We start from the raw sequence: 20,166 nt of genomic DNA, 5'->3' as shown, positions 1-20,166 counted from the left end.
TATGTGGAAGGTTTGCCTCTCAGGCACTTGGCTCCTGCTCTCAGGAGGGACCAGTCCCTGGGGAAGGACGTCACGCTTGGGAAGGTAGAGAGCCGCCAGAAAACTGAAGACCCTCCAGGAGATGCACTGACAAAGCCGACGCCACAGCTGAGCTCAGCAGAGTAACGCTCATGAGGATGGTGTGGGATCAGATGGTGTTCCATTCTGCCATACAGAGTTACTATGCGTCAGAATTGACCACCGCTACTATGGATCTGTCCCTCATCCCTAATCCCTCACCCTGTGAGCTGTGCCCAACCTGAGAACTATGTGAGGCGAGATTTGTGGCCATGGGTCTCCCTTTGAAGAAAGGACGGTGTCCCTGTCACAGCGAGAGGACGCGGGGCTGTTTATTCCCCCTGCCCAGTATTTGGTCTCTAGCACTCCTTGAGATAAACATCTCCCCACACAATGTATATTTCATGTTTGCATTTCCCCCTCCCCCCCAAACTTGCCCAACATGTCTTTGTGATTCCAGAAAAATGCCACTGGATCTCCCAGTCTGAAGGATTAGCACAGATTATGGGGAACAGTGTTAATTATCGGTGGAAGGGGGGCTGGCGCCTCGCTTCAATGTGCTCCTGATTTCCCCTGGGCCTTTCTGCCTGGTAATAAGCCTTCTTTAATCTGGCAGGCCCCTGGGTGAAATCAGCACCACGGACAGTGATATTGATTGCTTCTGAGAAACCATCACCGCTGCTCAACCAAATTACCTTTGATATGTGACCTTTAATGTAATTACTGCAACATCAAAGTATTTCTATAAATTATTAAAGAACTAATACACTCCATCATTTAGCTATTCTATTCTATGTAAAATAAACAACCACAAGTTAACGTTAGATCCGGACAATCCACACTAGGCTACAGAAAGTCTCTTTCCTAGTAGTCCCTGGCCTCTCCCTCTCTCCCTCCTGAAAATCCTTAACCTCCCCCTCCCATCTCCTCCCTTTCGGTTTTCCCATCCGACGCCCCGCTTTCTGCCACTGGGAAACTCTCCAGCAATCTCTCTCAAGCCTAGGGACTAAAGGCCTCCCTTAAACAATGCGGTGTGCTTCTATCCCCTTTGGGTGGCTTTAAAATCTCTACCTCAATCCCCCCGCCCCGCCCTTCCTCGGAAGTGCTATAAACACTTTATTAATCAGCACAACCCTTTCGCAGAAGCCTTTGATTATCTTACAATGTGGCTTTATGCTTCACACGCGACGTGGAGCGACGGGAAGCATATTTCTGCCATTTTACAGAGGGCACCCAGAAAGTAATTACTATAATATATGTGCACATGTAGCCGCGCCACTAAAAACTTCATCGGGGGGAGGGCCACCCCGCCAGCACTGAGTCTCCACGCAGAATGCGGGCCGCGGCGGCGGCAGGATTTCCATCTATTTGCATCGTGGGTCTGTGTTGAAGAGGACACACTCCTGGTCCCGGTGCGTTTGCCATCACCGATAGCAGCGCGCAGTACAAAGGCTGGTCTAACGCGGGGCAGCTTACAGCCCCGCGCCCCTCTTGTAAACACGCCACGAAGGGTCTCAGATGCCACAAAGAACATTGCCCTCGCCGGGTCTACGGGGTTAGCCTTTCCCGCGGCGGGGAGGGAAGGTGAGCATGTCGCTCCGTTGGGGATAATGCAGACGTGCGCGGGGAGTGCGCACGGGCGCCTCCCCCCCACCCCTTGTCCATCCATGGCCAGCCGCGCCCCCGCCCCGCCCCGCCCGGGCCCCGTTTCTCCTCCTGTCCTCCGCGGGCCGCCTCCACGCGCTGACCCCGCGGGAGAGCGCGCGCAGACCCTTGACCCGGAGAACACTTCTTCTTTTATGGTGATGAACTGGCCTCGATAATAGCCAGGGCTGAGATCACACCCAGTTAGGGGGGCCGTAAATAATTCTCTGCTCCCCCTCGCCGAAGCTATAAAGCAGGGCCGAGGCGCGATCGTTTATCAAAGCCCAGGGCTGGCTCCTTAAATAAACCGCGGTGATCTCACTCGCGCCGCCGGCGCCGAGCCCGGCTGGGAGGCGCCCCCGCCCTCGGACCAGCGCGGGCGGGGCCGCGGCCACACGCGGGCCCCGCGGCCTGCGGAGCACAGCCAGGTCCCCGCCCGGGAAGCGGGGAGCGGGGGCGGACCGACCCTCCGCCGGGAGTCCGTCGGGCCTGGACGGCGGGGGGTCTGGGGAGTCGGCTGGGCTAGGCGTCCCCGCGCGCCCCGCGGCCGGCGCGGCGCCGCTGGGCTCGGCCCAGGTCCCCCGCCGGCCCCGCGTGGACGAGCGAGTGCGAGCGCCGGCGGCCTTGCCCACCGCCCCCTGCCGGCGCGTGTCGGCGCTGCGCCGCGGCGGGCGCCACTTACCCCGGGCAGGGTCTTCTGCTCGTGCAGCGCGCTCTGGGCCTTCAGCGCCGACTCACGCTCGCAGTAGGTGAGGAAGGCGCAGCCTGCGGAGGGAAGCAAGCGTGGAGAAGGGTCAGTGGGCGCCCCCGGCCCTGCCCTGCCCCGCCGCCCACCCGCCCCTCTCCTCACCCCTTCTCTCCGCTGCACTCTGCTCGTCCGCAGCTCTCCTGCCTCCCTGTTTTCCTGGCGGTCCGCCGCCGAGTGCGCCTCCCGCTCCCGTTCTGTTTTGCTCCCTCCAGGGAGTCTCCCCAGAGCATCTTTCCCCCACCACGTCCCCTTCTCCCCCTCGAATCCCCCCTGGCCCTGGGCCCCGGTGACTTCTCACCCTTTTGCCTTCCTTCAATCTTTGTGTGGTCTGATTCAGCTCCAGCCTTTGTACCACCCCCCACCCCAGCCAGGGGAATCAGTCCCCTCCACCCCTAGGACCTCTAGCCACACTTGACAGTGAACTCTTGTCTTCCTTCCCCAACCCCCTAGGGATGCTGGCAGCTATGGCTTCAGAAACCACAAAGGGACCTGCCCAGCTTTCCAAATGAAGGAGGCCCCCAGGCCAGGCTGCCTGGGAGAAAGGAGAAGGATGTCCACGTGCCCCAGGCCACAGCCCCTGTTGTCACGTGGGCCCTTCACATCCGTCCTAGTCAAAAGTAACCAGGCTGGACCTGGGGCACACTGCGCATGCCCTGGGTGACCCAGGCTGTCCTGTCCCCTGTCCAGCCTGGTCTCTTTCCCTCACTGCGAGCTGAGGGTTGACCGAGGGGCCACCAGACCCTGCTCCCTGGCAGAGCGCTGCTGGCAGGGCTAGGCCATGGCCTCCTCACTGGGAAACCCTGCTTTCACAGGACACTAGCCCTGCCACAAAGGGTGCCTTCCTGCCTCTGCCTGTAGGCAGGCACAGAGACAAGACCAAAGAGCTGTTTGGAAATGAGTGCATCTTACGGGACTCCCCTCTAGTGGCCAGCATTGAGGGCTCCCTCCTCTGTGGGTGTGACTGGCCAGGATTTGGCCTGCAGGCCTGGACCATAGAGAAAGTTGGCATCTTACTGGGGTTACCAGCAGGCAGAGTCTGGGTTACCTCTGACATTCCAAAACCACCCATGCCTCCAGGGAATGCGCTATGAAGAACCCATCCTCCTGTGCCCCCCTGGTTCGTGTCCACTGCTCCCCAACAACCTGCACTCACCACCGCCCCCCATTCCTTTGCTCTCATCACCAACTCCACCTTCCCCTATAACTGTTTCTCCCATTTTCACTGTTCAAGAATCTAGTTAGTTCTAGCTATCCAAGCCAGCCAGTCCTCCTTGACTGGCCTGTCTACCCATCTGGACTACCCACAGCTGGCCATGTGGTTGTGCTCATGGCCATTTGGCTCAAGTTTCCCTAGTGTCCACCTCTGGGAGCCAAGCTCTGTGACACAGTGACTCAGGGGCCCCATTCCTCCCACCTGGCAGTGCCTACTCCAGCCCCAGTGACCAGGCTCACACCGGCCTTTTGTTGGGGGCACACAGAGCGCTCCCAGAGTCCTCTGCAGTACCTGAACCCATCCACCACCCACCAGGATTCCTCCTCTACCAATGGCCCTGCCTCCTTCTTTGGGCTGTAGGGTGGAAATGGGCAGGAAAGGGAGACAGACCCTTCCATTCCTTGTTCTTGTTTGGTCTTCCCTACCTCGGCTGGGCGGAGCTGTGAGTAGCTCTCTCCCACTCAGTCTCATCCATTCCTGCCAGACTCCGGATTACCCTCCTCCCTCCTCCTTCCTGGTCACTGGCAGACTATTATTGATGGAGACATCGGGGACTGAAATGAATAGCGGTCAGAGGCCACTGTGACGTGCTCCCTCGTGCTGCTGCCTGCCTCTCCGGGGGCGTCTTTCCTCCCACCCCTGGCTGGCCTTGTCCTTTGCCTGCGCCTGCCTGCCTGAAGCTGGGAGGGAGGCGGGCACTGACTTGGCTGCAAGCAGGAGAGCTGGCTAGGGACAAGGTCAGGGGCAGGTTTGAGAGGGAGGGGGAGGAGGGAAGGCAATGACTACATTGTCTCCCTGGGCCAGGATAACAAGGATTTGAGAGAGAAAAGAAATCTGTTACTTTTGTCTAGCTTCCAGGAATTTCTGCCACCGTCTTGTGAAAGACCTCACAGCTTCTTGTGAACCCACCTGAAGTTTGGGATGACCACTCCCTGCCTCCCCCAGGCCTGTGCCGCCTGCACCTGCCATCCTCACTGCCTGAGCTCAGCAGCTCCCCCCTCTCCCCCATTCTCATTCACCGGAGCCCACAAGGAGTCACTCTGCTAGAAGTTCATTCTACGGTTGTCCCCTCTGCCCAGGACGCTTCCCCTCATCCCCTTACCCCAGCACATGCTCTCTCTCTCTCTCAGACCTCTTGTCTTGGATATTTTCATGCCTGGTACTTATCCCTCCCTGACCTGTTATGTCTTTGTTGATGGCCCATCTCCCCATGCCCAGATGAGGTCAGGAACCTGGCTTTGTTCTATTTCTGCTGGGTTCTCGGAGCCCAGAGCGGTGGCAGCAGCTTGCACACACTTGCTGGGATCACTGAATGCCTGAAGTCTCTGGCTGATTTGGGGGGATCAAAGGGGAAGTGCTCAGAGGCTGCGGCTGGACGCCACTGACCGAGGGTCCCCAGACATGGAAGCGCTCTGGCCCTCCATGGCGGTGGTGGAGCGGAGGTTGTGCCTGAGGGCTGATGAACAGGAGGGTGCTGAGTAGGCTCTCATCCCAAAGGCTTCCTGTACCCTGTTCTTCTAGTGCCCGAGGGTGCTGTTAGCACCATCCCCCTGGGCCAGAGGGCTCTCTCTCTCAGGTTGACCGTCCTCAGGACAGTGACATGGACTCCTCAGAGAGCTTTGCTTGGAGGACCCTGGATGACATGAGTGGTTCACTGTGTACGTCATCAGTTTTCTCACCTGTAGAGTGGGAACAGGAATCCCCACCTCTGCAGCTGGGGGAAACCGGACTAGCGGACCCATGAAAAGCCCTCCCTGCAGAGTTCAGGGAGCTCAGGGCGCAATGCAAAACAGGGTGTGTACATGCCATTCACTCTTGTGAAGCTGGAGGGGAGGACAGAGCTTTGTTGCCTTGTTTCGCCCCTCAGCCCTGCTCAGAGAGGAAGACAGGCCTCTCATGGGGACCCACTATTGCAGACCCACCCCAAGCCCTTTGCAAAGAATCGCTTCAGTTGGCCTCGCCATAAACCCATTACTAATAGCTGACTACAGGGTGCAGGTGAGGGGCCCAGACCTGCTCCCTCACTGTGGGCAAAGTCCCGTCTAGGGATGGGGGGCCCAGGGTAGCTTCAGAAGGAGGGTGTGATTGTGTCCTTTGGGGTAAAGGCTGAGGTGGGGCTCAGCACAGCCAGAGGGTGGCCAGGCAGCACCCATTAGTCACTCACTGAGGATCCATGTGGACCCCCACCCCAGAAGACAAGCTTTTACTTCCTGTTGCTCCTTGCTGTGCCTCATGGGAGGGAACTGAGGAGTGGGCTTTGAGCTGTGAGGGTCAGCTGAGGGAATGGTGGGTGTATCTGCTTCTGCCCAACAGTCACCAAATGTGCCAGACTCACTTTCCCTCTGAGGCACTGGGTGTCACCAGAGACACACCTGGGGAGGCCCTCCCTCCCTGGCAGGCTTGTGCTTCCAGGAACCCTGAAGGATGTGTTTGTCTGCCGGTGTGTGAACCTGTGTGTGTGCGCCTGCCCCCATGGGGGTACATACATGCGCGCCTGCATGTATGTGTGCCTGGGAACAGAGATCTATTTTTGTGCCTGATTGTGGGCTGTGTATGTGTATGTTGGTGGGTGGGTGTGTGTGTGGGGGGGTGCACGTGGGTATTAGAAGTCTAAGTCACTGATCGAGTCCAACCTAGAGCAGAGAGCCCATGAGAATAACGGAAAAAGACAGGCCCAGCACACGTGTCTTTTGGGGGCATTTTGGCATTAAGGCCAGGTTGGTAAGAACTTACGTGGCAGCAAACAGACACGGCGTAGTGATTATGACCATGATGATGACCATTTACATTCTGCTCATTCTCTGCCAGATGCTGACCTAAGAGCACGTAGCCCATGTCCCCTTTGGATCGTTGCAGTAGAGCAGGCAGGTGGGCGCAGGTAAGTCCAGGAAGGGGTGTACCCCGGATTTGAACTTAGGCTTTCTGACATCAGCTCCCATCTACTAGACTGGCGACCGTGAGCAAGCGACACCTGCTGAAGCCCGTGCTAAAGCATGGCTTTGTTCCCCCCCCCCCCAATTCCTGTTGTGGAAATCTAAAGACTACAGTGTTCCATAAGCCTTTAATGAAAGCACACACCAGGTGGTGGGTCGGTGATGATTTCCAATGGGCGACACCTTTGCTTCCTCCAGGAGCACCTCAGGGTGGCCTGTGAAGCCCCTGCACTTAGGGTGGACAAAGCTAGAGGTCCCGAGCATCTCTGGGATTGTCCAACATCCCTAGAAGCCCTCAGAGGACAGCTACTCTGTCTGGAGTACGATTTTTTCCTTCCCATTTTAAGTACTAATGTGCCTCTAATTGGAATGCAAAAGATAGACTTATTTGTGCCAGTCCAGAAAATGAGCACACTTTCTAACCCATTGGTCCTCGCCAAATTATTCTGATGGACACAGTGCAGAGGACAGTGGGCTAGGCCACAGCTCCCAGCCTGAGGCGCCTTCTCCTGTCCCTGAGAAAGGCCTCAGCTGTTGACTACAGAGCCCTGGTGGCACAGTGAGTTATACATTGGGCTGCTAACTACAGGGTCCACAGTTCGAACCCCAAAGCCATTCTGAGAAGGATGAAGCTGTCTGCTCCTACAAAGACCTGAAGTCCCAGAGATCTCAAGGGGCTGGTCTCTGTCCTGCAGAGTGGTCACTATGAGTTGGAGTCGGCTTGATGGCCGGAAGTACGGGTAGTCTGCCGAGTAGAAGCAAGGACGATGAGAGCTTGTCCCATCAGGAGGGACCAGTCCCCGGAGAAGGACATCGTGCTTGGTGGAAGGTCAAAAGAGAAGAAAGAAAACCCTCCAGGAAATGGACTCACCCAGTGACGGCCACGGTGGGAGCCGTCGTGAGGACGGGGCGGGAGCGGGCTGTGCAGCCTTCCGAGGCACCTGCAGGGGCTGTGGTTGGAAGCGGCTCACTGGCACTGAACACCAGACATCTGTGGGTGGGTTACCACCGGGGAGGAACGGGATGGTCCCTGGCTCTGGGAGCACTCCCATTCCAGTGGGTTTTCCATGAGTGGCCCTAGTCAACCTCCACCCCCAGGGGCTGGGGGATGTGAAGAATCCCCATGCAGGCTTCACAAAGAAAAGCTTGCAGATACAACAGGAACAGAAGTGCAGGGAAGCAGGCTCTGGACGCTGGATGGTAGGTGACTCCAGGGCCGAGAATGAAGAAGGCTTATCCCCACCTGGCTCCCTTGCTGGGGGTTTTGCTCTGTCCTGGGCACTGTGGCCCATGGGGGCAAACCTCCAGCATTCTCCCTGTGGGGATGAGGTTCTCTCAAGCAATCACCCCAGAGCAGGACCAGGCGATGGAGACAAGGCTAGCCTAGGGCTCTGTACCAGAAGATGCGAGGACGCCGGAGAGGGGAGAATCCTTTGTGCGGGTTGGGGTGGGGCTGGGGGCACATAAATCTGTCCGTTTCTTTGGTTCCAGCCATTCCCCAGTGTGTACAGACGCCACGGCCCCCCAAGCCCTTGTCCTCACAAAGGAGAGAGCCAGGACTCCGGTGGCTGTTTCTAAGAGCAAAACCCTGAAAACCACCTACATGCTTTTCAGAGCAGAACTGAAACAAGCAAACAACATGGCAGTGGAATACTCTACAGCATTTAAAAAATATAACAGTCCTGAGTGCACCAGCAGGGAAAGACACCGTGGGGGGCCTGTGGGTGGGAATGAGCCAGGTGTGAAAGTAGTACATGTCATGTGCCTACAAGGAAGGCACGTGCCTATACGCCCAACCAGTCCCTACACTGTATCCACTCCTCTGTTTCACAGTGCAGGGTCTGGAAGGGGCCAAGACAAGGTGAAAAGTGTGTGTGTGTGTGTGTGTGTGTGTGTGTGTGTGTGTGTGTGTGTGTGTGTGAGAGAGAGAGAGAGAGAGAGAGAGAGAGAGAGAGAGAGAGAGAGAGAGAGAGAGAGAATGTCTTGGATGACTTTCATTTTTTTGTTTTGTTTGACACATTTAGAATCAAAATGTATTCATACATCACTTGCATAATTAAGTATAAAGGGGGAAAATCTGCTAAGAGGAGGATGGACTGCTGAAAAGAGGGTGGGTGAGAATCGAGGAGCCAGACAGGAAGTAGGACCCACAGCCTGTTTGGAGGAAGCAGACAAAGATTCATGGGCATCATCTCCCCGAGGGAAATGATTGGGGTGGGCTTGCTATGGCCCTTTTTCAGCTGCCCCAGGCCATGGTGGGTGGAGTCCACCCTGGGAGCTGGGGCAGGTTCTCCCTGGCCAGCAAGTTGTCAGTGGCATTGGTCTGTAGCCCCATTGCACTGTGTTCTGGAGGCTGGCATTTGACGATGGAATTCAGGATGGAGCGGGCAGTCTTGCCCTCTCCACCCTCCAGTCTCCTCCAGCCCCTTCCAGCTGGGCCACTCTGGTGGTCACATCAGAGATGAGGAGCTACAGAAGTGACTGGGAAGCCCTGCAGGGAGTGATGGGCACACCCCTGAGGGCCTCCCTTCTCCCTGGTCAAGTCCAGCACCACCTTACCACCACCCCCTTGAAGGATCAGCCTTTCTAACCCACCACTGCCTGGAATGGATAACACCCCCTCTACTCACAGGACTCTTTGGAGGCCCTGAACTCTCAGGCAGGGAGATCCCAGAGAACCTATGCAGGCAGGGGAAGGTTGTCCTTCCAAGAGAGGGGGTGTCGCAGAGAGGGAGGGAAGAAATGGGGGCACAAGTGCAGGGAGAAAGGTCTGGCTAGGAATGGCAGGGGACAGCCTGTGGGGAGTCAGGCAGCATGGGAGGGGTAGGAGAAGGTGGACGCCCTTCTATGCAGAGAGAAGCGTGTGGAAGGTGGTAAAGGGGTATGGCTGATTCGCCAGAAGGTGGCCTGGTGCCCTCTCCCACGTTGGGGGGGAGGGCGCACAGTGCAGCAGAATTAATTGCATGGAGATAGCAGTCATTTACAAAGCCCCCGTGTGTGGGGATAAAAGGCCCTTGTCGTTGTGAAGTGAAGGAAGTACAATTTCCTGCCCGACCCGGCACAGAGCTGAAGCCTGGGGTGTAATCATCACGGGAGGGAAGGCTCCAAATGCTGCCTCCTCCCACCTGGCCTGGCCTGGGCTTCCTGCTAATTGAATTACAGAATTAGTCAGGGGAAGGTGGCCTGAGCATAGGGAGAGGTGGACTTACACACACACAGAGAGAGAGAAAGAGAGAGAGAGAAAGAGAGAGAGAGAGAGAGAGAGAGAGAGAGAGAGAGAGAGAGAGAGAGAGAGAGAGAGAGAGAGAGAGAGAATGAGAGACAGCGGGACTCCAGTTTGCTGTTTTAGGGGGCTCAGGGAGATCCCTTTGCTTAAATCATCCACCCTTCACCCATCAAGGTCCCCCCAGTGCCCCCCTCTGAGCCTCATGCCTCAGCAAGTCCCACTCCTGGTGGTACAGGAGAATCACCCGGGGCTGGGGTTAGGGAGCAGGTGTTAGCCCTGCAGACGAGAAGTGGAACCAGGACCCTGATGTGGTTGGGGGCAGAGAGGAGCGGGAAAAGAGAAAGCATTTCAGATTCCCTGGAAGGAGACTTCACTCTCATCTCCCCACAGCCTCGATCCTTGCCAGGTGCCTCCTCCATGATGGTCCTTCCTTCATGGCCCCCCTCCTGGGGCCACTCCCAAATGAAGACCTGCCCACTGCCTGGTCCCAGAGGCCTCCTTGTCCATGCACTCAGGAGGCAGAGGCAGAGGGCATGGCTGTGGTCCACCTCCACTGCCCTTTTTTCTACCTGCCCAGCCATGGCCTGGCCCTTCTTGCCCCATGCCCTTTCCTGGCCAACCCAGCCCTCCAGTCCTTTCCCCTGGGACCTCAGTTCCTCTCTGCTCCCATGAGTATTCCCTGTGGGAATACTGCTAAACAACAGCCCCAGGAGTTCTCCCTTCTCCCTAGGACAGGAGCAGCAAGTTCCCACCCACAGAGAAGGATGCCACCGGCCGGCCTCCTCTGTTCCCACCCACGCTGCGGGAAAACTCAAGCTGAAGAACAAGCACCCTTCTCTCCGATGTTGTAGCCCACACATCCTTCTAGGAGTGGGAAAGCCTCCCCTCCTCCAGGAAGCCCTCCTTGACTACATCTCGGGGATTGTCCCTCCCATCTGACCAGCAAAACACCCTTCTCTGTCTACCTTGCATTTCCCCAGTGAAAACATCGTATTATAGGAGTTGCTAGTTGTGGCCCCTTCTCCTCCTGGGCACATATGTCACTGAATGCAGTGAGGGCTAGGCTCTACTCTGCCTCTGGCTGGGTGACAGTGAGCCGAAAGGTCCTGGAGAAATGAGAAGCTGCAGGGCGAAGTGGGGAGTGTGTGGTGGGGAAGGCGCGGTGTCAGGTCTGAGGAAGTCAGCACATTGGCTTTGGCCCCTGGTGGCAGGAGCCATCTGTCTTCGTCCAAGGAGGCGGCAGCCTAGCGGGGTGGGAGTATGGGGACCCGAAAGGGAAGATGGATGGTAACATGAGCCCATGAATCAGGGCCCCTTGTTGCTCTCATCTTCTGGTGCCGGACCCCCTTCCACTGCTCGCCACTTCCTTCCGGACTCTCCTCGCTCTCCATCGGGGTGGGGGACACATGGAGCCTTTGAAAAGGATGGGTATGTTTCCTCCGAGTGCCACCTGCCCACTGTGACAGCGCCTAAGCCTGTCCCTGCCTTCTCTCAACTCTTGCTGACCTCTTCATCCACCTGGCATCGATGGGCAGGATGGCTCTCCCTGTTCACGCCCAGGCTATGGCCCCGGGCCAGCCTTCTTTCTCTCCTTTGTGCTGAGCAGGGGCCAGGAAAGTGCAGGCCACAGGGTCTGGTGTGGGCTCTTGAGCGGGAGCAGGGGGCCCATGAGGGCTAAAGGACACTGGTTGTTTTCCAAGTCTCTCTCATTGCCAGCAGCGTTGGCCAACAGCCCTGCGCTGGACAGTTTCATGTCAGTGCAGCCCTGAGATACAGAACGTGACGTGGATGTGACACAGCCCTGCTCTTCCGCTTTCTCCAGCCCACAAGGCCATGGAGGTGGGAGCTGCCCAGGGGGAGGGGGAGGCCTTTCTGATTCGGGGAGTCCATTGGATGAGGACAACCTGGCTCTGGCTCTGGTGCCCACCTCTGCGAATGCTGGTTCTCACAGCCCGTGGGTCTGCACCTGCGCCCTCCTCTGCATCCATGGCTCCTGCAGGCCCCCACGGTAGCTAGGGGGTAGTCTTGGTTATGTCTGAAGTGGGCCGCCCCAGCATCATGGCTACACCTCAGAATAGGCAAGGCAGGGGGCTGTCAGCATTTCACGGCTCAGGTGCTTGGGACAAGGCAGAATTGCATGACTTGGCTGCCAAGGTAAAGGAACATCTGAGGTCTCCTGATAGCTGGCTTGTGACATCAACTCCTGGCACCTCCTCAACCTTGCCCAACCCCATGGAGGTGGCCCTGGGCAGTAGCAGAGGGCAGCGTGAGTGCTGACCCTCCTCAGGGAGGTGTCCCTCTCTCATTGCTGCCCAGGCTCTACTTGGGGCAAGGGGATCTGGACTCAGACTGCATGTGTACCTCTGGACCCCCTATCCCATGAGTGCCCCCTCAAATGCCACGGTGGCCCTCCAGTGCGCAGTGACCCCTGCAGAGGGCTCCCACTGAACAGTCAGGCTGGATTTTAAATGCATCTGGGGCACTTGCTATTCATACAAATGCCAGGGTGAATCTGCTGCTGGAGCCAAGGACCTGAACTATGTGCCTTTCTAATGACTTGGGTCAGGGAAGTTCTGAGGACAGCGTGGCCCTGCCAAGAAGCGAGCCCTGTCTCCGTGGGATGGGGCAGTGCTCAGGGAGCTCCGCAGGGGGAGGGGCTCTCCAAACTCCCTTGGAAACCAACCTCCTCTCAAACTACAAGTGGTGCTCATCAGACAGGTCCTCTGATGACAGACAGGCCTGTGGGTCTCTGCAGGTCTGGGGAGAAATGCCGTTCCCCTCCTACAGGCAGCCTGCCAGCCTTGCTCCAGCCAGGGGCTTCCTCTTCCCCACCTGGTGATCCCAAACCCAGAGCTTCACCGACTGACTGCAGCCACACTGCTGGGAGGTTGGGGTCCACCCTGCAGTACTCAGTTGCTCCAGGGTGGGTAGGTGGGTGGGGGGCTTCCTTCTATCCTGAAACTCAATCTCCCTCCCAGGATGTCTCTGTGGAGTGGTCTCTTCTCTCCCAGGGAGGATGTAGGGGCATCCCACATGAAAGAAGGGGTCACCCCAGTGAGCCAGTGAACAATGGGAAGTCCTTTGTAGTCCCTTAGGGACAGCCTTCCGTCTGTGTCCCCTTGCTGACCACCCTCTGCCCAGGGCCCATGATCTGCCCTCGTCCCTACTCTAGCTGCCTTCCCTGCACTGGGGCTTCTCCCAGGATCCTTCCTGCCTCTGAGCCCAGTTCAAGTCACATTTCCTCTAAGTTAACACCTCTCCGCCCCCTATGCCAGCTTCATAGCACCCCAAGTCAAGAATCTGAACCGCTGCACAGAGTGCAGGTCCTGGGATGTGCTGGCTGTGGAACCGTGGCTCTCCAAATGGACCCCAGCTCATGCCTGAAACTGGGCCTCATCTCCCACAGCCCCTGCCAAACCACCAGGATGAGGGGCTCATCAGGTGGGACCCGATCCCCCAGGTCTTTGTTTGCTGGGAGCACTGCAGACCTGCCAGGTGAACTGAATTCACTTTGCCTCTCTTCTCTGGCTCTTAATTCCCTTCCAGAATGACACCACCAGGTGCAGAATTGAAACACACCAGCCAAGAACCATCAACTCCAGCACCCGAGACAGGCCAGGGTGGAAAGACCAGCAGCCAGCAGCCCTATCTTACAGGACCAGTGTTTGGAAAATGTGGTTTTCTTCTGAAAAGTGGAAAAACAACCTTGCGCAGCCCTGGCAGGCCAGGGTCCAGCTCTCTGTGGCGGCCGTCTTTCCTCAGCCTGGCCATTGACGCTAGTCCACTGCCTGGGTTGGGGGCTTTCCCCAGCATCAGTAAGACAGGTACTGTCACAAACCTTCAACCATATTTACCTCGAGGGCTGCTATAAAGGAGGAGTCAGCAATTGTGCCTGGGAGGTGGCCTTGGTGAGTCACTTCCCCAGCCCCCTCTGAGCTCAGGGAGGGCTATCATTCAAACTGCTCGGGACCATGGCAGCCTTGGCTTTCCAAGGAGGGTTGGCTGGCCCTGCCCAGCCTGGGAAGGGCCAAAGCCACTGGGAAGCCCATCTTTCAGCCATGGGTGATCCACAGGGAGTGACTGGAGGTGGCAGCTGGCAAAGTTGAGTGTGACTTGTGGTGGGGACGGGACAGACTCAAGTTGGAATGACAGGGCCTAATGTCCAGCTCCACTTTTCAGAGACTCAGTCACAAGCCCACAGCCTTCTGCAAGAAGGAGTGGCCAGCCTACTACTCAGACCCCACAAGCCACGTGACCGGAATCGACAGTTCAGTCATCTGGGGCTGGAGTGAAAAGTTCCATCCATCCATCCATCCATCCATCCATCCATCCATCCATCCATCCATCCATCCATCCATCCATCCATCCATCATCTGCTTCACAAACATTTACTAATAGCCCATAACTGATCAGATACTAGACACACAGCTCTCTGGCTTAAAGGAAGCACTGGGCAAAGACATGTCCTTGGCCGGTGGATCAGTGTGCCAAAAGAGCACCTACCAAACTGGGCTTTGTGCGGGGCCCATCAGGGACACACAACCGAGAACCACACTCAGTTCACTGGTTCTTGGCTTGATGTTGGTCAGGGTTCGGAGCAGTACTTTCTTTGTGTTCCTCATTTCATTCACCAACTCGACACCAAGAGCAGTCCTGCGAACAGCCCGTCTACAGGCAAGGACAGCAAGCAGAAGATTTGTCCGAGGTCCTGTAGCCTGGCCCGTGGCAGAGGGAGGACAAGAGCTGCGCTGCCTGGAGGAGGAGGCGGAGCAAGCTGGCTTGGTGGAAGGACTCTGTGCGGACCCGATGTACTGGGGAAAGGGCCCTGCAAGTTCCTGGCAGAGGGTGAGAGGCCGCAGGGTGGACAGGGGAAGAGGGAAGACTAGAGCCATTCAGAAGGGCAGGAGACGGTGAGAGTGGGTTCCAACAGCATCCTCTTCAGACCTCCGCCTAGGTATCTTCCTCTGGCTTCCTCTTGTGTCTCTCTCCTCCTAGCTGGTCCTTCTATTTGCCTCCTTCCTTCCTTCCCTCCCTCTCTTCTTTCTTTTACTCTCTTTCATCCATTCTTTCCCCCCCCCCCTTCCCCATCAGTTTCCTTTCATTTCACGACTGGAACTCCACAGTCTCTCCTCTCAGTCTGCTCCATCCTCCTCATCCCGACTGCTCCCGGTGGCACCATTTCCCCTGCTCATCAGCAACAGTGGCACCTGACCCAGCTGCTCCCGGAAAGGCACTGAACCCTGGGCTTACCTGTGAAAGGGGGTGCTGGCACTTGCCTCTGGGACTCAGGGCCACTGAACAGAGTGCCCCAGGCATAGCTATTGGGCGGGGTTCATCCTCACTGTGCCTACACTCCTCAGTAGTCACAGCGTGGTGTGACTGACGCTGCTGCTTCCACACAGTGTGGAAAATGGCTTTGGCATTCAGACTGTCTGATAGTGTCTGCTTCTCCTTAACATATCCTAAACACGTTCCTTGACTATGCTGTGTCCCGAGAGTGCCCCATCTCTTCATAAGGATCAGGGACCCCGGGTGGGGCGGGCACAGACCAGGACGTGGTGCGTTTGTATTGCAAGTCTAAGATGCAAGTGTTTTGTTTACTTCTTGGATCTAATATGCTAATGACAGGAGGTGGTAATGAGCTTGCAGGGACCTGGGTGACAAGGAGCTGGCTTCATGTTTCCCAAAGAGGCACCTCAGTGTCAGGAAGGGGGAGGGGGTTGGAGAGCAGGGGAAGGCAGAGAGAGAGAGAGAGAGAGAGAGAGAGAGAGAGAGAGAGAGAGAGAGAGAGAGAGAGAGAGAGAGAGAGAGAGAAGCTAAAGGGTTAGAGATGGTGTAAGGGGGTAGGGCTTCCCAGGTCGGCAAGCAGAGCTGGAAGCAGGTGGCATCATGACAGGGCAGCCTGAGAGGGGTGGGGAGTCCCCATGAAGCTGGGCATGGTAGAGAATGAGGAATAACCCTGCGTACCTGCTCCTGGTCCCAGGAAACACAGGGTGGGCCAAGGACACAGGCTTGATGTAGGAAGGTTGGCTGGAGACTTCCCAGCAAGGTCCTGCAGGGGAAATGCCAGCCAGCATCTCTCCAGACCTCCCTGGACCTCGGCTTCTCTTTCTGTCCAGTGGAGCTGCTTAGCCCAAGCCCCCTCGGAGCCTGTGCCCCAGCCTGCAAGCCGGTCCTAGCACACAAGGTGTTCTCAGCATGTCTGCCCCTTGGTGGGGGAGTGAGGGGCGGGCAGAGGCTAGGCATGACTGTTTCACAGAGGGGGATAGGATTTGATTATCCAGATGGCAGGCAGCAAGCAAATACCCAAGACCAGGCAAGGACCAGAACCCAGCACCCCGCCTCCTGGGAGGAGAGAGGAGTGCTTGTCAGAGAGGAGGAGGGGCTCACAGATACTGGGTGGTCAGCGTGGGAGGATTCAGGCAGGTGAACTGTGTCAGCAGTGAGTCCACCAACAGCCAGGGGAGGGTCTCACCAGCTTTGCACCACGTGAAGGGGAAGGACAGAGAGCAGTTCCCTGTGAGGAGGTTGAAGCAAGGGAGAGGAGAGGAGGAGGGGGCAGAGGAGGGAGGAGGGGCCAGCATCCCCTTGTCATGTCTCCTCCCAGGCTACTGGGACCCCTGTGTGAGGCTGAGGCCAGGTGCCCATTTGCCTGGCTTTATACTCTAGGCTTGTGGCATGTGGGGCTGACCTCCGGGTTCCCAGGGAGACCATAAACTGGATTGTAGCCACAAGGTCGGGCTAGCTGGGTCCGCGGTTAGGGAGAACTGAGGGTGGGGTGGCCAGGGTAAGACAGCAGGGGGATCCTCAACATCACGGGAAGGGCCCTTCAGCATGGAAGTGTGGCAAGATGGTAGGCTGCCAGTGGACCTGGGGCGCAAGGGCAGGACAGGGTTCGTCTGGCGAATCTCTGAACTTTCCTGGGCCTTGACTTCCTTGTGTCTCAAACCCTTGCCCTGGGAATCAGATGGATGCTGGTATGCTCCAGAGGGAAGACTCCATGTTCTGGGCTTTAACTCCAGGCCTCCTGCTCCTCTTCCAGCCCTAAGGTGCAGGGGACAAGGGGTGCTCCCCACCCCAGGGGGCCTCTCTGTTTCACTGACTGTGTTCAGGGCAGCTGCACTTGGCCAAGCCCCAGCCTGGGAGAGAGGGACAGTGGAAGGGTGGGGGACAGAGGGGACAGAAAAAGCCATGCCAGGTGGGGTGCACTCCAGTGACCAAACAGGACTCTCAGGTTTTTAGGGGAGGCCAAGCATGGGTTTAGGGGTGAGTGGGGAGCTCTCATGGGGGCAGCAAGTTGAATCTGGGGCCTTTAAGTAGGCTCCAGGGAGAAGGGGAGGTCATTTGGGGGGAACGTGGGGGGCCCAGGAGGAGCTGCAGCTATTTGCACTCAGAGGGTGGGCTCTTCAGAAGCACAGTCAAGGGTGATCAGGGCTGGGGTCGGCCACCCTTCCTCCCTGCCCCACCCCTCCTTTTTCTCTTTCCTCACTTGCCAAGTGTGTTTTGGGGAGCAGAGTAGGGGGAGCTGGGGGCACAACCCACAGGCCCAGGGGGGCGTGGCGTCTGCAGGCTCCTTGGTTTCAGCAGTTCAGGCCGCCTCAGTGCCCAGGACCAGCACCCCTCCTACTCCTCCACCCTGCCACCCAGGCCTCCAGGCCGTGAGCCCCGGCTAGGCCTGCGGTCTATATATAGCGCGGAGCCGCTCACTCCGGAATTGGATTTGATGTAGCCCTCTGGACTCGGCTAACTTTTGGGGAGTCGTTTTCTTGGGAGCCTGCCAGTCCAATTCCTCCCTCATGAACACTAATTACCGCACAGACCTTGTCCATGAAATCGGCGCTGAAGCCATTTCCATCCAGGCGGCTCTCCAAGACGAAATTCTTCTACTGGGAGCCGACATCCGCAAATAAACCTACCATCTACTTAGCAACCCAGAGCCAGCGCAGGCTGGGGGAGAGGAGGGGGGCAGGGCGCTCAGAGGGGGAGGGGTGAGAGGAGGAAAGGGCTCCCAGTCTTTGCTTCCTTGTGCTCTTTTTTCAGAAAGGGTGTAATCATCTCTGGTGTCTCACAAGACAGTGCACCCAGGAGGAGGGCCTGCCCCCCCATACAGGCCAGCTCCTGCTCTGCTTGCCTGAGCTTGGCTATGCCCCCACTGCCTTCTGGGCAGCCCCTGCCCTCTGTGGGGTAGGAAGCTCCTAGTCTCTCCTGGCCCTTGCCCAGCAGGGTGGCTTCTCTCTCTCCTCTCTGCAGGATGCATTCCCACCCTCGCCACTGCCCAGGAAACAGCCTGGTGGCCGGTGGCCGTGGGGTCACACCATTCCCTCCCTCTCCAGTCTGCCACCTCGCCACTACCCAGGAAACAGCCCGGTGGCCAGTGGCCGTGGGGTCACACCACTCCCTCCCTCCCCAGTCTGCCACCGCCTCAGTGTCCATAGTGTTCACTGTGTGAGACACTCTGCCCTAGACCCAGGCCCTGTGCTGAGCACCACCACAGACCTGCCAGTCATTGGCCACCACCTCTAATTAGCAGAGGGTAAGACGGAGGCTCCAAGAGGTCGGGCAGCCTGCTCCAAGCCCCTCACTTTTGGCAAGAGGCAGGGTTGGCTGAGGACCAGATGCTGCGTGCTGTCATCCTTGGCCCCATTTCTCCCACCGCGATGGTGATGGGCAGTTAGGGTGCCTGCTTCCCCTCTGCCCTGGTGCCAGGGTCAGCCCCATGTGGGGCTCTGCACATGGCCCTGTTGTAGGGATGTGTGGCCCCAAAGGGCAGAGGAACTTCCGCTATGCGTTATTGAGGGCCAGGGCAGGCCCAGAGAGTCCTGGGCATTCCAGCCCGCAAAGCCCAAATGGCCTTTGTCACCCTCTCTGGGTTTAAGATGGGCGCCCTAGTAGCATGGTGGTTACGTGTTGAGCTGTTAACTGCAAGGCCAGCAGTTTGAAATGACTAGCTGCTTCTTGGGAGAGAGATGAGCTTTCTCCTCTGCAAAAGAGTCACCATTCTAGAAACTGACAGGGGCCACTTCTACCCTGTCCTGTAGGGTGCTACGAGTTAACACCAACTCGATGGCAGTGAGTTTGGGTTTTGTGGAGTTCGTTGGGTCGTGCCCAACCCCTGATCCCTCCCTTGACAGAGCCCGCTCTCTGATCTTGTGCCCAAATGTCTGCCCAGGGATACTTCGTACTGGGAAGGACACTGGCCCGCAACGCATACATTGCCCCCAGCGCAGTCCCGTCCTTCCAACGTTGCTAAAAGGAGCCAGGTACTAGTGCTACTTCTGCCTCTGCTGCTTCCCTCTCTGGTCTCAGTTCCTCCATCCATCAAACAGGGGTGATGGTTCTGGTCCTGCCTCCCTTACCAGAATGGGAACGGAGTGCTCTTGGACATCAGGTCTCCCCCCCGTGGCCTCTGTAACATGGACCCCCGCTCCAGCCTCCCTTGGTCTCTCCTGGCCCTGGCCCAGCCCTGTCTAGGGCAGAGAGGCGAAGCTACAGTGTGCCTCTCAGCTCCTGTAAGACACTAGCAGACTCAGAGAACACTCCCACAGAGGCTGAAGGTGCAGTTTCCAGAGAGCAGCTGTGGGGCAAGGAGGGGCGTCCCCCAAAGAGACCTGGGTTGGAAACCAAGAGAGGGGTTCTCTGCCCTTCCTTCTTTGGGCGCCTGTGACCTTGTGTGTACGATGGGGATGGAGTGGCATGAGCTGATCCACGCGGCCCTGATTCCTAGGTGTTGTGAGCGGTGCTTAAGGAGACAGGCTCACATTTGGCTTGGCTTCTGGGGACAGTGTGACCACTGGTCAGTTGTGTGATCTGGAGTTGGCTTCTTAACCACTTGCTGCCTTGGTTTTTCCTCGTCTGTAAACGGGGAGCCTCGGTGTACCCAGCTCGCGGAGGTGCTGAAGATTCAATCGATGAGAGTACACACGCCAGGTGACTGGCACCGTGCCAGGACCCCTCCAATCAGTGGGAGCTCTTGCTCATGTTCCCGGCCGCCCCGTCTGTTCCAACTCATGCAACAGCACAGAACCCTGCCCGGCGCTGTGCCGGCCTCACAGCTGTCTGAGCCCAGGGTGCTGCAGCCACGTGTCTGTTGAGGGTCCTTTCTCGTTTTCTGCTGACCTTCTGCTCGACCGAGGGTGCTGTCCTATCCCCAGGACTGGCTGCTCCCTCCTGATCACGCATCCAAAGGACGCTTCTCTCTCATGCGGCACAGGGACAAAGCTAGGGATCAAGAGGGGGTCCCTGGGTTGGGGCATGGTGGGCCAGGATCAGATGGACTGCAGCCGCGATCGTCGTGGTGAAGTACCTGCTCTGCTCCAGTGACCTGAGACCTCGGCCCCCATTTCCT

At 57.6% G+C, this 20,166-nt stretch overlaps 1 protein-coding gene across 3 annotated transcripts in view; it reads right to left on the bottom strand.

Annotated features, from left to right (window-relative positions):
* The window catches only part of CELF4 (CUGBP Elav-like family member 4), a 320,202-nt gene that overhangs the window by 235,052 nt on the left and 64,984 nt on the right, over nt 1–20,166 (bottom strand). For all 3 annotated transcript variants that reach the window (XM_075533266.1, XM_075533262.1, XM_075533263.1), the window contains exon 2: nt 2,384–2,466. In XM_075533266.1, coding sequence (XP_075389381.1) covers nt 2,384–2,466 — 83 coding nt within the window. The remainder of the gene's footprint in view (nt 1–2,383; nt 2,467–20,166) is intronic.

Source organism: Tenrec ecaudatus, chromosome 15 (assembly GCF_050624435.1).
Source record: "Tenrec ecaudatus isolate mTenEca1 chromosome 15, mTenEca1.hap1, whole genome shotgun sequence".
NCBI classification, from domain to species: domain Eukaryota; kingdom Metazoa; phylum Chordata; class Mammalia; order Afrosoricida; family Tenrecidae; genus Tenrec; species Tenrec ecaudatus.
The sequence above is the reverse complement of the archived record's forward strand: the minus strand, read 5'-3'. Positions and strand labels throughout refer to the sequence as shown.